Genomic DNA, 14,208 nt, shown 5'->3' with positions numbered 1-14,208 from the left:
TAAAATAATAAAGAGTTCTAATTAAGGAAGACATTTTTATTTTTCTAAAGATTTTCTGAGAGCAGAACTTGTGAGCACTTTGCCATTGCTGTCTTTCAGGAGATTTTTTTTTTCCTGTTTAATTACTCAATTTATTTCCTTTACTGAGATTTATTTGGTTTCCTCCCCTTCCTCCAATTGGAAAACAGTTTCCAAACTGTAGATATCAAGATCATCTCTTTCTTCCTCCTGACAATCAGGCACTTCCTCAGGTTCCCCTCATTGAAAAAGGCAGCCTTGTGGGGCTGAACGGACTTGCAGGGCTGCTCTGATGAATGGCAGGTTTTTGCCAAGCTCCAGATTCACTTCCTCTCACTGTGTCTCTCGCACAGTAATAGACTGCCGTGTCTTCAGCTTTGAGGCTGTTCATTTGCAGATACATCTGGCTTTTGGCATCGTCCCTGGAGATGGTGAAGCGGCCCTTCACTGTGTCTGAGTAGTAAATGGGACTTGAGCCTGTATCTATATAGGCCACCCATTCCAGTCCTTTCCCTGGAGCCTGTCTCACCCAGCTCATAGCAGAGCTTCTGAAGGTGAATCACGAGGCTTTGCAGGAGAGACGGAGGGACCCTCCAGGGCTTCTCACATCCCCTCCAGACTCCACCAACAGGACCTCAGATCTGACACCTAAAAAGAAAGGAGTTTCAGTGAGCTCTCCTGTACACAAGAACTAAAATGGAAAAAGTTGAATACAGAGGGCAGAAATACCTCTGAGGACTGCTAGTAAGGAGACCAAGTTTAGCCACAGGATCATTTTTGCTCTCTCAAATGAATGGAGCGTAATTGATAGGAAAGGATTCTGGTTGATGCACAAACTTTGTGTTGGTGGGTGTTGCCTGAAAAGGGAAACCATGACCTTTAAAGAGGAAATTGTGCCTCAATTTACATATTGCTTGGGATAAAAGAGCCCCTCTGGGCACTCGCTTATAGATTTCTTTGGGTAGAGTTTACCCCTGTGATTTTCAAATAATACTCAGATATAAATCTATGTTCTGGTTCCTGGTTGTGCATTCACTAATATAATTTGTTTTCAGAGATGGTGAAACATCCCTTCCATTTACCCATGTATTAAATAATATAGGTACCCTGATTTATGCCATTTATTGCAGTGTTTTGTCAGCCATTTCATATAAAAGATGGGGAAGCTAATTAAGAGGCAATCTAGGCCTCCTCATAGGCCCTTCAGACTCCACCAAGGGGACCTCAGACGAGACCCCTGGAAAGAAAGGGGCTTGAGTAAAATCTCCTGTATACAAGAAGAGTAAATGGAAGGAAACTCTATTGCTTTCTATAAAAGGGCCTCTCAGTGCATTGGTTTCATAGCTTTCCTTGCATACACATTATAAGCATGATTTTCACCTAATGTTCCAGTCTTATGAAAACTGAAAAGAGCTTTCCCTTCCTTTTCCTTTGCTTCCCTTCCCTTTCGTTTCCTTTCCCTTTCCCTTTCCCCTCCCCTCCCCTCTCCTCCCCTCCCCTCCCCTCCTCTCCTCTCCTCTCCTCTCCTCAAGGTTGACGCAGCCTTCCATCCTTCTGAGGCCAGTAAAATAAGGGCCCAGATTCTTGAGGGCAATATGCTGACTCTGTAAACCGCTTAGAGAGGGCTGTAAAGCACTATGAAGTGGTATATAAGTTTAAGTGCTGTTGCTATTGCTGTACATACATGTCCCAATGTCATAGTTGTCTCAAAATCTCAAATACTTTTCTTTGAGGTGTCATATAAAGATGATTTTTTTAATGATGTTGAGGGAATTTAGCCCAAAAAAGAAAATATTAAAAGGGCAGAAAAATATATATTTTCCTCAAAAGGATTTTTAAAACCAAAAACCAACCCTGGCCTCATCTCTTTGCCCCAAGCAGTAGCCAGCACCATACAAATGCAGATGTAAAACCATCAGAAAGCTGGAGCCAGAGAACTCAAGAAGACAAAGAGAAAATCTGCATACCCCACCCAAATTCTTAAGAGTCATTAGCCCCAACACCTGGGAAGCAGGATATGATAATAGGATTAAACCACAGATATCAAGGCCTAGAAAAACACTCAGAAATAACCTCAAAGTCCATGCCAGAAACAGGAAACTATTCCAAACAAAAGGCTAGAGAGGTATAAAAACCTTCTACCCATGTGCTCAGCCCCCTTCTTCCCTCTGCTCTTTCTTGCAAGAACCGTCTTTCTGCCTCTTCAATAAACTGTAACCTTCTTCCCAAAGCAGTCACCATGTTGCTTATTAATCCCCGGCTTGGATGAACCAGGATGAAGACTTTTCTTTCTGACAATTTGAAAGGTCCAGAACAGTCAAGTCTAAACCTTTTCTTTTTAAAGTTGCATGTACAAATACAACAAGCTTTCTTTAGGTAAAGGAAAATGTTTGGGGTTGAGTCTCAGGAAAGTAGTCTTAAGCAGCAGACACAGGATGGACTAAGATATTTTTTAACAGAGATGTTAGAGACAGAGCTTAAAAATATAGTAGATTTCAGTTCAGGAACCTTTGTTTCTTTAACAAGGTTTTCTTTTGAAGAAGCTGATATTAACTGCATACACACTAGGGTGTAAAACACAATTTGTAAGGCACAGAATTCAGCTTCCCACCAAGTTGCAAGGAAATAATCAAAGCAATCATATCATAATGTCATATTTTACACTCAGTCCAAGAATTAATATGACATTTTCTGCTTGGCAAAGATTTCAGACTTCTAGAGTTAGCAAGGCACATTCTGGTCTGAACTCAGACATGGCTTTACGGAGCAAATTGTGGTCTCTTGAGAAGTGACATTCCCTTAAGACCAAGATGGAAAAATTCTGCCTTGGAAGTGATATATTGTTTGTATTCAGTGGTTTAATTTCCATACCCTCCCCCACCCCAAAATCAGTGTGAGGACAGCGCCCCCTGGTGAGTGAGATGACCAAGGGAGGCACACACACATTGTTAGAATTCTAAGGTTTCAAAGAAATTCTCAGAGCTGCTATGGGAAATGGGCAGTTTTTGCTTTGCTTCAGATTCACTTCCTCTCACTGTGTCTCTCGTACAGTAATAGACTGCCGTGTCTTCAGCTTTGAGGCTGTTCATTTGCAGATAAATCTGGCTTTTGGCATCGTCTCTGGAGATGATGAAGCGTCCCTTCACTTTGTCAGAGTAGTAAATGGGAGATGAGTCTGTACTTATATAGGCCACCCATTCCAGGCCTTTCCCTGGAGCCTGTCTCACCCAGTGCAGGTAGGCACTACTGAAGGTGAATCCAGAACCTTGGCAGGTGAGACGGAGGGACCCTCCAGGGCTTCTCACGTCCCCTCCAGACTCCAACAACAGGACCTCAGATCGGACACCTAAAATGAAAGCAGTTTCAGTGAGCTCTCCTGTACACAAGAACTAAAATGGAAAAAGTTGAATACAGAGGACAGAAATACCTCTGAGGACTGCTAGTAAGGAGACCAAGTTTAGCCACAGGATCATTTTTGCTCTCTCAAATGAATGGAGTGTAATGGATAGGAAAGGATTCTAGTTGATGTACAAACTTTGTGTTGGTGGGTGTTGCCTTCAAAGGGAAACCATGACCTTTAAAGAGGAAATTGTGCCTCAATTTACATATTACTTGGGATAAAAGAGCCCCTCAGGGCATTTGCTTATAGATTTCTTTGGGTAGAGTTTACCCCTGTGATTTTCAAATAATACTCAGATATAAATTTAAGTTCTCGTTTCCAGTTGTTCATTTGCTAATATAATTTGTTTTCACAGATGGTGAAACATCTCTTCCATTTATCCATGTATTAAATAATATAGAAACCTTGATTTATGCCATTTATTGCAGCGCTTTGTCAGGTGCCTCTCTCAGCCATTTCATATAAAAGATGGGGAAGCTAATTGAGAGGCAATCTAGGCCTCCTCATAGGCCCTTCAGACCCCACCAAGGGGACCTCAGACGAGACCCCTGGAAAGAAAGGGGCTTGAGTAAAATCTCCTGTATACAAGAAGAGTAAATGGAAGGAAACTCTATTGCTTTCTATAAAAGGGCCTCTCAGTGCATTGGTCTCATAGCTTTCCTTGCATACATGTTATAAGCATGAAATTCACCTAACTTTAACGTCTTATGAAAACTGAAAAGAGCTTTCTATTTCCTTTCCTTTCCTTTCCTTTCCTTTCCTTTCCTTTCCTTTCCTTTCCTTTCCTTTCCTTTCCTTTCCTTTTCCTTCCTTTCCTTTCCCTTCCCTTCCATTTCCCTCTCCCTTTCACTCTCCCCTCCTCTCCCCTCCCCTTCCCTTAAAGGGCAAACTGTGCCTCAATTTGCATATCACTGGGGATAAAAAAGCCTCTTCATTGTATTATGAGCTCTGGTGGTGCAGTGGTTAGAATAGAGTATTGCAATCTAATTCTGCCGACTGCCAGCAGTTCCATTTGTCCGACATCCAATTCTAGCTTCAGTCATGAAAGAATAATTGCCAATATTTGGCATTAGGGGGTAGAATAGAATAGAATAGAATAGAATAGAATAGAATAGAATAGAATAGAATAGAATAGAATAGAATAGAATAGAGGGATGGGATGGGATGGGATGGGATGGGTTAGGATTAGGATTAGGATTAGGGTTAGGAATAGAATAGAATAGAATAGAATAGAATAGAATAGAATAGAATAGAATAGAATAACAGAGTTGGAAGGGACCATGGAGGTCTTCTAGTCCAGCCCCTTACTCAGGCAGGAAACCCTATAGCATTTCAGTCAAATGGTTGTCCAATTTCTTCTTAAAAACATCCAACTGGTTCAAAGTTAACTTAGTCTTCCATCCTTCTGAGACTGGTTAGTTATGTATTTCTTTGCACGTAAATTTCACCGATAGTTTTATGACTTCTGAAGGCAAGCTGTTCCACTGGTTAATTGTTCCCACTGTAAAGAAATTTCTCTTTAGTTCTAGGTTGCTTCTCTCCCTGCATATTTTCCATCCGTTGTTTCTTGGCATACCTTTAGGTGCTTTGGAAAATAGGTTTACCCCCTCTTCTTTATGGCAGCCCCTCAAATGCTGGGATGCTGCTATCATGTCACCCCAGTCCACACATTTTATGTTGATGGTGTATCCTGAAAAGGAAAACCAACTGCTTCCTTTAAAGTGGAAATTATGCCTTGATTTACATAAGGCTAAAAGTGCCACATCAGTGCTTTTATTTATATAATTCTTTGCACATAGATTTCTCACGTGGATTTCGAACTAGGTTCTGTCCTAGGAACAGTCCGGACCGTCATGTCTTTCATTGTCAGTACACAGGGTAAGGAGATATTTACACTGGAGTAAGTAAAGCAAGAACTAACACAACTCCCTCACTTCAAGAAACAGTTCAATGGGGAAAGAATGAAATCATGTGCTTAAATTTCCATAAGTAGCCATATTAGAGTCCAACCCTGAAAAAAGATGACACACCTGAGTTCAAAGTATTTGTTTCACAATTGTTTCACAAACAACAATGCAGAGCAGGCCAAGAAGAACAATTTGAAACCTATAGTTGAATTATACTGAGCCCTGGTGATGCATTGGTCAGAATGCGGTATTACAGGCTGACTCTGCTGCCTGTCAGCAGTTCGATACTGACTGGCTCAAGGCTGACTCAGCCTTCCATCCTTCTGAGGTCAGTAAAATGAGGACCCAGATTGTTGAGGGCAATATGCTGACTCTGTAAACCACTTAGAGAGTAAAGCATTATGAAGTGGTATATAAGTCTAAGTGCTACTGCTATTGCTATACACACTTGTCCCAATGTCAAAGTTTTCTCAAAATCTCAAATAATTTTCTTTGAGATGTCATATGATTTTTTTTAATGATGTGAAAGGTCCAGAACAGTCAAGTCTAAACCTTTTCTTTTTAAATTTGCATGTACAAATACAACAAGCTTTCTTTAGGTAAAGAAAAATGTTTGTGGTTGAGTATCAGGAAATTATTCTTAAGCAGCAGACAAAGCATGGACTAAGATATTTTTTAACAGAGATGTTAGAGACAGAGCTTAAAAATATAGTAGATTTCAGTTCAGGAACCTTCGTTTTTTTAACAAGGTTTTGTTTTGAAGAAGCTGATATTAACTGCATACACACTAGGGTGTAAAGCACAATTTGTAAGGCACAGTATTCAGCTTCCCACCAAGTTGCAAGGAAATAATTGAAGTAATCATATCATAACGTCATATTTTACACTCAGTCCAAGAATTAATATGACATTTTCTGCTTGGCAAAGATTTCTGATTTCTAGAGTTAGCAAGGCACATTCTGTTCTGAACTCAGACATGGCTTTACGGAGGAAATTGTGATCTCTTGAGAAGTGACATTCCCATGAGACCAATTTGGTGAATTTTCTAAGCATATCAGATGTAAAAGTTCTGCCTTGGAAGTGATAAATTGTTTGTACACAGTGGTTTAATTTCCCTACCCTCCCTAATGCCAACATCAGTGTTAGGATAGTGCGCCCTGGTGGGTAAGATGACTAAGAGAAACATGCACACATTGTTAGAATTCTAAGGATTCAAATAAATTCTCAGAGCTGCTATATGAAATGGGCAGTTTTTGCTTTGCTTCAGATTCACTTCCCCTCACTGTGTCTCTCGCACAGTAATAGACTGCTGTGTCTTCAGCTTTGAGGCTGTTCATTTGCAAATACAGCTGGCTTTTGGCATCGTCCCTGGAGATGGTGAAGCGGCCCTTCACTGTGTCTGAGTAGTAACCGCCAGTTCTAGCAACCCATTCCAGGCCTTTCCCTGGAGCCTGTCTCACCCAGCTCATAGCATAGCTGCTGAAGGTGAATCCAGAGGCTTGGCAGGTGAGACGGAGGGACCCTCCAGGGCTTCTCACGTCCCCTCCAGACTCCACCAACAGGACCTCAGATCGGACACCTAAAATGAAAGGAGTTTTATAGAGCTCTCCTGTACAAAAGAACTAAAAAGGAAAAAAAGCTGAATACAGAGGGCAGAAATACCTCTGAGGACTGCTAGTAAGGACACCAGGTTTAGCCACAGGATCATTTTTGCTCCCTCAAATGAATGGAGGGTAATTGATAGGAAAGGATTCTGGTTGATGCACAAACTTTGTGTTGGTGGGTGTTGCCTGAAAAGGGAAACCATGACCTTTAAAGAGGAAATTGTACCACAATTTACATATTGCTTGGGATAAAAGAGCCCCTCAGGGCACTTGCTTATAGATTTTTTTGGGTAGACTCAGTTTCAAAGCTTCTGGCAAAGGAAGCATGAACTTTCTACTTTCAAGGGGTGCCTGTTATGGGGTAGTAGGGTAGTAATCCCAGCCTCATTGAGGTCTAGAATCTTGCTCTCTCTGCATGAGGGAGATCCTGGTATAGTAAGGATGAAGGTGCTTAAGCGCAGCCATCTATGGTGGCCTGTGCTCGATAAAGCCATTGAGGCTCAGGTGCATGGGTTCCAACTGTGCCAACAGTCATGGCCTGAAATGCCTCAGGCCCCAGTACATAGGTGGGAGGAAACTCAAACCCCATGGTCACGGGTGCATATAGATTATGCTGGCCCATTTCAGGGGCAATTCTTCCTTCTCATCGTTGACAGCTATTCTAAGTGGCTAGAGGTTGTTCCTGTTTCCTCCACTACTACTGCCAGGACCATCCAGGTGTTGAGAGGAATTTTTGCCTCACATAGGCTTCCAGATGTCCTGGTCTCAGATAACGGCCCCCAATTTACTTCTTTTGAGTTCCAGGCTTTCCTTCAGGCCAACTTGATCTGGCATGCGATGTCTGCTCCTTTCCACCCCTCGTCCAACGGTCAAGCAGAGAGAATGGTGCGCTCTACCAAAGATGCTCTCAAGAAACTTACTTACGGTAACTGGCATCACAGGTTAGCTGATTTCCTTCTTGCACATCGCACCACACCTTGCACAGCCACAGGGAAGAGCCCTGCAGAACTCCGCTGGCGTCACCGCCTCATCACCAAACTGGACAGGTTGCACCCAGACCGGGTGGCTTCGCAGGTGTCACAACCGCGGGCACCTAGGATACTTCAAGTGGACAATCTGGTTTGGGCAAGGAACTATGGGCCTGGACATCTCTGGGTCACAGCAGTGGTCTGCAAGGTTTCTGGGCCGTTGTCATACGAAGTTGCCTTGGAAGATGGCCGCGTTCTTCGCAGACACATAGACCAACTGCGTTGGAGACTGGACAGCCACGTTTCCGCTCCTGGCTCTGCTCTGGGGGGGGAGGAGGACCAGAATATGGATTCTGGGTCACAGATTCCGGGGTCTAACAGGGCCTCACAAGCTGAAGAGGCTGTTTGGGGGTCATCACAAGTTTCCGCAAGTGCACCAAGCAGGAATTCCCAGCACATCTGTTATTGCTCCAGACAGGGAGTCACACTGGGGGTATCCACATAAATCAAACACAGCCAGAGAAAGGGAATTCCATCAGGGGCACTCTCATAATTCAGTTATTGCTCCAAACAGGAAGTCAGGAGCAAGGGGGTTTGCCATGGAGGCGGCTCCTGACTCTGGCACCTCGGGCATGTGCACGGGGGCTACGGAGTACTGGGGCACTTCCGCCACTCAGGCCTCTCCATCTGCTGGCCTTGGGCTTGAGGGACAGTGTTCCCTAGAGGAGTTCATTGTGGACTCGGGGACTTCCACCACTCCAAGGTACACTGGTTGGACTCAGAGGGTCCAGCCAGTCAGCAGCTGGGTGGGTGGGTCGCCTGGGTATTTAGGGCATCCAAGTCCTGGCCTGCCTAGCCTGGTAGGCAAGCAGGTAGGCCAGGCACCCTCACTGGCCCTTAGAAGGTCGCAGCGGGCCAAGTGTCCACCTAAACATCTGGGAGATTATGTGAGGTTCCTGTCAACACGGGACAAACCTTGCTATGAGGTCGCTGAATGAGGGGATTAACATTTAGTAAGAGTATCATATATTATTATGATTTTGGATACATTTATTCCAGTAATAATTATTTGGAAAGGGGTTTGCCTGCGTGCAGACTGAGCATTTCCACCCTCCTTGCATTTGAATAATGCATCTGTGTCCACCATCCCTACATTGCACAATACACCTGTGTGTAAGCCAGGTGTGTTTCATCTAGGGGGGAGGGGTGTTGTGTCCTGAGCCTGCAAGTGCTGACAGCAGGCTCAGAATCTGGCATCGTCCCTGGAGATGGTGAAGCGGCCCTTCACTTTGTCTGACTACTAAATGGGAGTTGAGCTTATATGTATAAAGGCCACCCATTCCAGGCCTCTCCCTGGAGCCTGTCTCACCCAGTTCATAGCACAGTTGCTGAAGGTGAATCCAGAGGCTTGGCAGGTGAGATGGAGGGACCCTCCAGGTCTTCTCACATCCCCTCCAGACTCCACCAACAGGACCTCAGATCGGACACCTAAAATGAAAGGAATTTCAGTGAACTCTGAACTCTCCCATACACAAGAACTAAAATGGAAAAAGCTGAATACAGAGGACAGAAATACCTCTGAGGACTGCTAGTAAGGACAAAAGGTTTAGCCACAGGAACATTGTTGCTACCTCAAATGAATGGAGTGTAATAGATAGGAAAGGATTCTGGTTGATGCACAAACTTTGTGTTGGTGGGTGTTGCCTGAAAAGGGAAACCATGACCTTTAAAGAGGAAATTATGCCTCAATTTACATATTGCTTGGTATAAAAGAGCCCCTCTGGGCACTTGCTTATAGATTTCTTTGGGTAGACTTTACCCCTGTGATTTTCAAATAATACTAAGTTATAAATTTATGCTCTGGTTTCAAGTTGTTCATTCGCTAATATTTTTTTTTTTCAGAGATGGTGAAACATCCCTTCCATTTACCCATGTATTAAATAATATAGGAACCTTGATTTATGCCATTTATTGCAGCGCTTTGTCAGGTGCCTCTCTCAGCCATTTCATATAAAAGATGGGGAAGCTAATTGAGAGGCCACCAAGGCCTCCTCATAGGCCCTTCAGACCCCACCAAGGGGACCTCAGATGAGACCCCTGGAAAGAAAGGGGCTTGAGTAAAATCTCCTGTATACAAGAAGAGTAAATGGAAGGAAACTCTATTGCTTTCTATAAAAGGGCCTCTCAGTGCATTGGTCTCATGGCTTTCCTTGCATACACGTTATAAGCATGATTTTCACCTAACTTTCCAGTCTTATGAAAACTGAAAAGAGCTTTCCCTTCCCTTCCCTTTCCTTTCCTTAAGAACAGTCAAGTCTAAGCCTTTTCTTTTTAAATTTGCATGTACAAATACAACAAGCTTTCTTTAGGTAAAGGAAAATGTTTGGGGTTGAGTCTTAAGAAAGTAGTCTTAATAGCAGACAAAGCATGGACTAAGATTTTTTTAAACAGAGATGTTAGAGACAGAGCTTAAAAATATAGTATATTTCAGTTCAGGAACCATTGTTTCTTTAACATGGTTTTGTTTTGAAGAAACTAATATTAACTGCATACACACTAAGGCAGCAGTGTCAAACTCACAATGTCACGTTACATGTCATGAGGTATCCTGACTTCTTTGCCTTTGCCTGCAATAGGGTGGGTGTGGTTTCGCTATGATGCATCTTGTCACCCCTGCCCTAAGGTATAAAGCACAATTTTTAAGGCACAGAAATCAGCTTCCCACCAAGTTGAAAGGACAAATTCGAAGTAATCATATTGTACACTCAGTCCAAGAATTAATATGACATTTTCTTCTTGGCAAAGATTTCATACGTCTAGAGTTAGCAAGCAACATTCTGTTCTGAACTCAGACATGGCTTTACAGAGAAAATTGTGACCTCTTGAGCAATGACATTTCCTTGAGTCCAATTTGGTGATTTTCTAAGCATATCAGATGGAAAGTTTGTTCCTTAGAAGTGAGATATTGTTTGTACGCAGTGGATTAATTTGCGTACCCTCCCCCACCCTGAGTGCTTTGAGTGTTAAGGAAAGAGACTGAATGAATCCAATCTATTCTAGACTATAAAGTGAGAGTAAACCTGGTCAAGGTATCCCCTGTTTAACAGCTGGTGGCAGCAGGAGCTACAGGCAGCTACACCAAGGCAGGAAGACAGTCCCAAATATTCAGACTTGTGGGAAAGGAGATTTTTAATTGTCAAAGTTTAATTCCCTTGGGTCATTCCAGCCCAGGGGAGAGAAGATTAGGATTAAGGGAATTGAATATCTCTTAGCGTAGAATATATGAGAAAAGAGCAACATGGAGAAAAGAATTAAAGTGAACAGAGTTGGCCATATTGAAAAGCAGTCGGAACTGCAAAACAAGTCAAGGAAAAATTGTAGGTAATGGGTCCATATTGTTACCTCAAATTAAACATTAAGGTTTTGAAAACTACCCATTCATTCTACTGCCCTGAGATTTGAAAAAACGGTCACAAAATGGGGCAATAATCAGTTAACGTCTGTCTTGTTTAGCAACAGAAATGTTGGGCTCAAATGTGATTATAAGTCAAGAAATACCTGTATATCTCTCTATGTTATTTTTATTTCCCACAAAGGTTTGAAGCACCTTAGACAGTTTCTCTGGTGGCAAACACCAATGACACATTATTTTTAACAAATATCTGTTTCACATTGAGGATTGTAGCCTCCTGAAATGTGGAATTTTCTTGAGACATTTTCGGTGATATATAATGGACATAATAATAATAAAACATGTCTCCAAAATGAGATAATATTTAATGACACTTGTTTCATTCCCATCCCAATCCCCACCAAATCATAGGCCATGGGGTTTCATGGGACAAGATCCGCCCCCCCAGTGTCAAAAGTGAGGTGGGGAAGCAACTTCCTAATTCTCCAAATAGATTCTCTCAAAGCAGATATGTCCTCAGTGTGTATATTTAGAAGGATAATCTTAAAGTTTTATTTCCTTTGTTCTGCCATGATACTAAAGGAATACATTCCATTCCATTTCAATTCTTCTTCTTTTTTCTGAAGCCAAATCACCTTGTAAACAGGGAAGGTGAACTTAGAATTGTCAAGCCATTTTCACATATATTTTTTTTCATTTTCTTCTCTAAATGAATATGTAGAAAAAAAAAGTGATCCTAAATTTCTCAAAAAATGCTGATCCATCTTCATTGTCTAGTCCAGGATCTGGAGCTGAGCCAAGTTGCAGAGCTACTGTGAAGAAGGGAAGGTTTTTGCTTGGTGTCACATTCACTCCCTCTCACTGTGTCAGCTGTGCAGTAATAGATAGCCGTGTCCTCTGGCTTGAGGCTGTTCATTTGCAGATACAGCTGGCTTTTGGCATCGTCCTTGGAAATGGTGAAGCGTCCCTTCACTTTGTCTGAGTAGCGAATAGTACCAGAATTGTAGCTTATGTATGATACCCATTCCAGTCCTTTCCCTGGAGCCTGTCTCACCCAGCTCATAGCAGAGCTGCTGAAGGTGAATCCAGAGGCTTGGCACAAGAGACGGAGGGACCCTCCAGGTCTTCTCACATCCCCTCCAGACTCCACCAATTGGGCCTGAGATGAGACATCTAAAATGGAAGGAGTTTCAGTGAGCTTTCTTGCATACAAGAATTAAAAGGAAAAGAAACTGAATAGGTAAGAAAGAAATACCTCTGATGACTGCTAGAAAGGACAACAAATTTAGCCAGAGGATCATTTTTGCTCCCTCTAATGAATGGAGGAAGTTGATAGGAGAGGATCTGGGAAAGTGCACAAGTTTCTGTCAGTGGGTGTAACCTGAAAAGGCATATCATGGGGCTCCTTTAAAGGGAAATTACGTCCTGATTTACATATTGCTTTGGTAAAAGTGTCCCTTAATGCATCCACTTATAGATTTATTTGCAGACATCTTACACAGCTGATTTCTTTTTCTCTGAGTTTAGAGGAGAGGTTTACTTTGCAGTAGGTAGAACAAAGACTTGAAAAAACAATTCAAGGAAAGAGAGAATAAACCTGCAAAAGGTCTTGTTTAAGGAAAGCCATTAGAGACAGAATATGAAAACGTTAGCCAATCAGAATTAGGAAGATTCTTAACCTTTATTTTTAAATTTATTTATTTATTGAAAGCAGCCAATTTATTAAATGGTCACTAAGTCTTGAAAAATGATTTATAATCATTTATAAATCCACCCAATTCACAAAGTCAAACTCAAATCATATTTTGAACAATTATACTCTCTCAATTCAAAGAGAAAGTTAAATAACTCCCTTTGTATTGTCCAAAGATTCTGTTTGCCCTATGACATCTCTCTTAAAATGCTTCCCTGTGGTGATTTTGATCTCTTTTGAAGTAAAAAACAAAACAAACAAAAAAAACTTTTGTGGTATATTCAGGTAACATTTCAACAAATAACCTTCCAAATGAAGCAATGTTTCTGCACATCCCACCCCTTCTGTAATGGTCAATACTATTCAGTGTGACACTGCTACACAATGGTGTAAGAGATGAGGAACAGAGGGAGCTGCGAAAGAAAGAGCTGAATACAAATGAAGGATTTTGAAGAGACTTGCAAATTTCAAATTTCAAAAGAAATTCTTATGTCTCAGGAGGGGAAGAGAAGTTGAGAACACCTGAAGGATCTTTGCACCTCTTCTGTAATGGCCAATACCATTCAGTGTGACAATGCTACACCCTGGTGTAAGTGATGACAAAGAGAGGGCTCCATCAAATGTCCAAGGAGATTTTGATGTTCCAGGAGGGGAAGAGAAACTTAGAACACATGAAGGATCTTCAAGGGACTTGCCCATTTCTATAAACCTATATGCAGGTCCTCAATGAAACAAAAATTATTGTGTCTGTAGAATCAGAAAATATCTAATGAGACTTGTTCTGTTCCCTACCCCGCCCCCCACTGGGTGCAGAGGCCTTGAGGTTTCATGTGACAACATTGCCCCCCAGTGTCCAAAGTGAAGAGGGGATGCATCTTCCTAATTCTCCAAGGAGATTCTTTAGGTCCAGATGTTTCCTCAATAGTTGTATGGCAGTTTGGCTATTTATAAAGATGATCATAAAGTTTTATTTCTACCTTATAGTATGACTGTAAAGGGCTACATTTCATTCAAGGTTGTTATTGTTGTTTTTTCCCTGAAGCCAGAGCACTTTATAAACAGGGAAGATGAAACAGGAATATTCAAACCATCTTCATTATTTTATATTATCTACCAGCAAGCTCTGTAGAACAAAAGAGTCCTAAAGTTCTCAGTAGAAGGAGAACAATCCTCAATGAGTAATTAGGATATGGGTTGGAAGGGAAA

At 42.0% G+C, this 14,208-nt stretch overlaps 2 gene segments (V, D, J or C); both read right to left on the bottom strand.

The window, feature by feature from the left end:
• Positions 1-2,966: 2,966 nt before the first annotated feature.
• LOC107296544 lies at positions 2,967-3,563 on the bottom strand. The segment is given in 2 exon segments: positions 2,967-3,364; positions 3,446-3,563. Coding segments are annotated over 2 exon segments (444 nt in total).
• Positions 3,564-4,053: 490 nt separating this feature from the next.
• On the bottom strand, positions 4,054-7,110 carry LOC107296543. The segment is given in 3 exon segments: positions 4,054-4,113; positions 6,609-6,904; positions 6,988-7,110. Coding segments are annotated over 3 exon segments (402 nt in total).
• Between the last annotated feature and the right edge of the window lie 7,098 nt (positions 7,111-14,208).

Source organism: Protobothrops mucrosquamatus, unplaced genomic scaffold (assembly GCF_001527695.2).
Source record: "Protobothrops mucrosquamatus isolate PMUCROS unplaced genomic scaffold, P.Mucros_1.0 scaffold2854, whole genome shotgun sequence".
In the NCBI taxonomy this organism is placed as follows: domain Eukaryota; kingdom Metazoa; phylum Chordata; class Lepidosauria; order Squamata; family Viperidae; genus Protobothrops; species Protobothrops mucrosquamatus.
The sequence above is the reverse complement of the archived record's forward strand: the minus strand, read 5'-3'. Positions and strand labels throughout refer to the sequence as shown.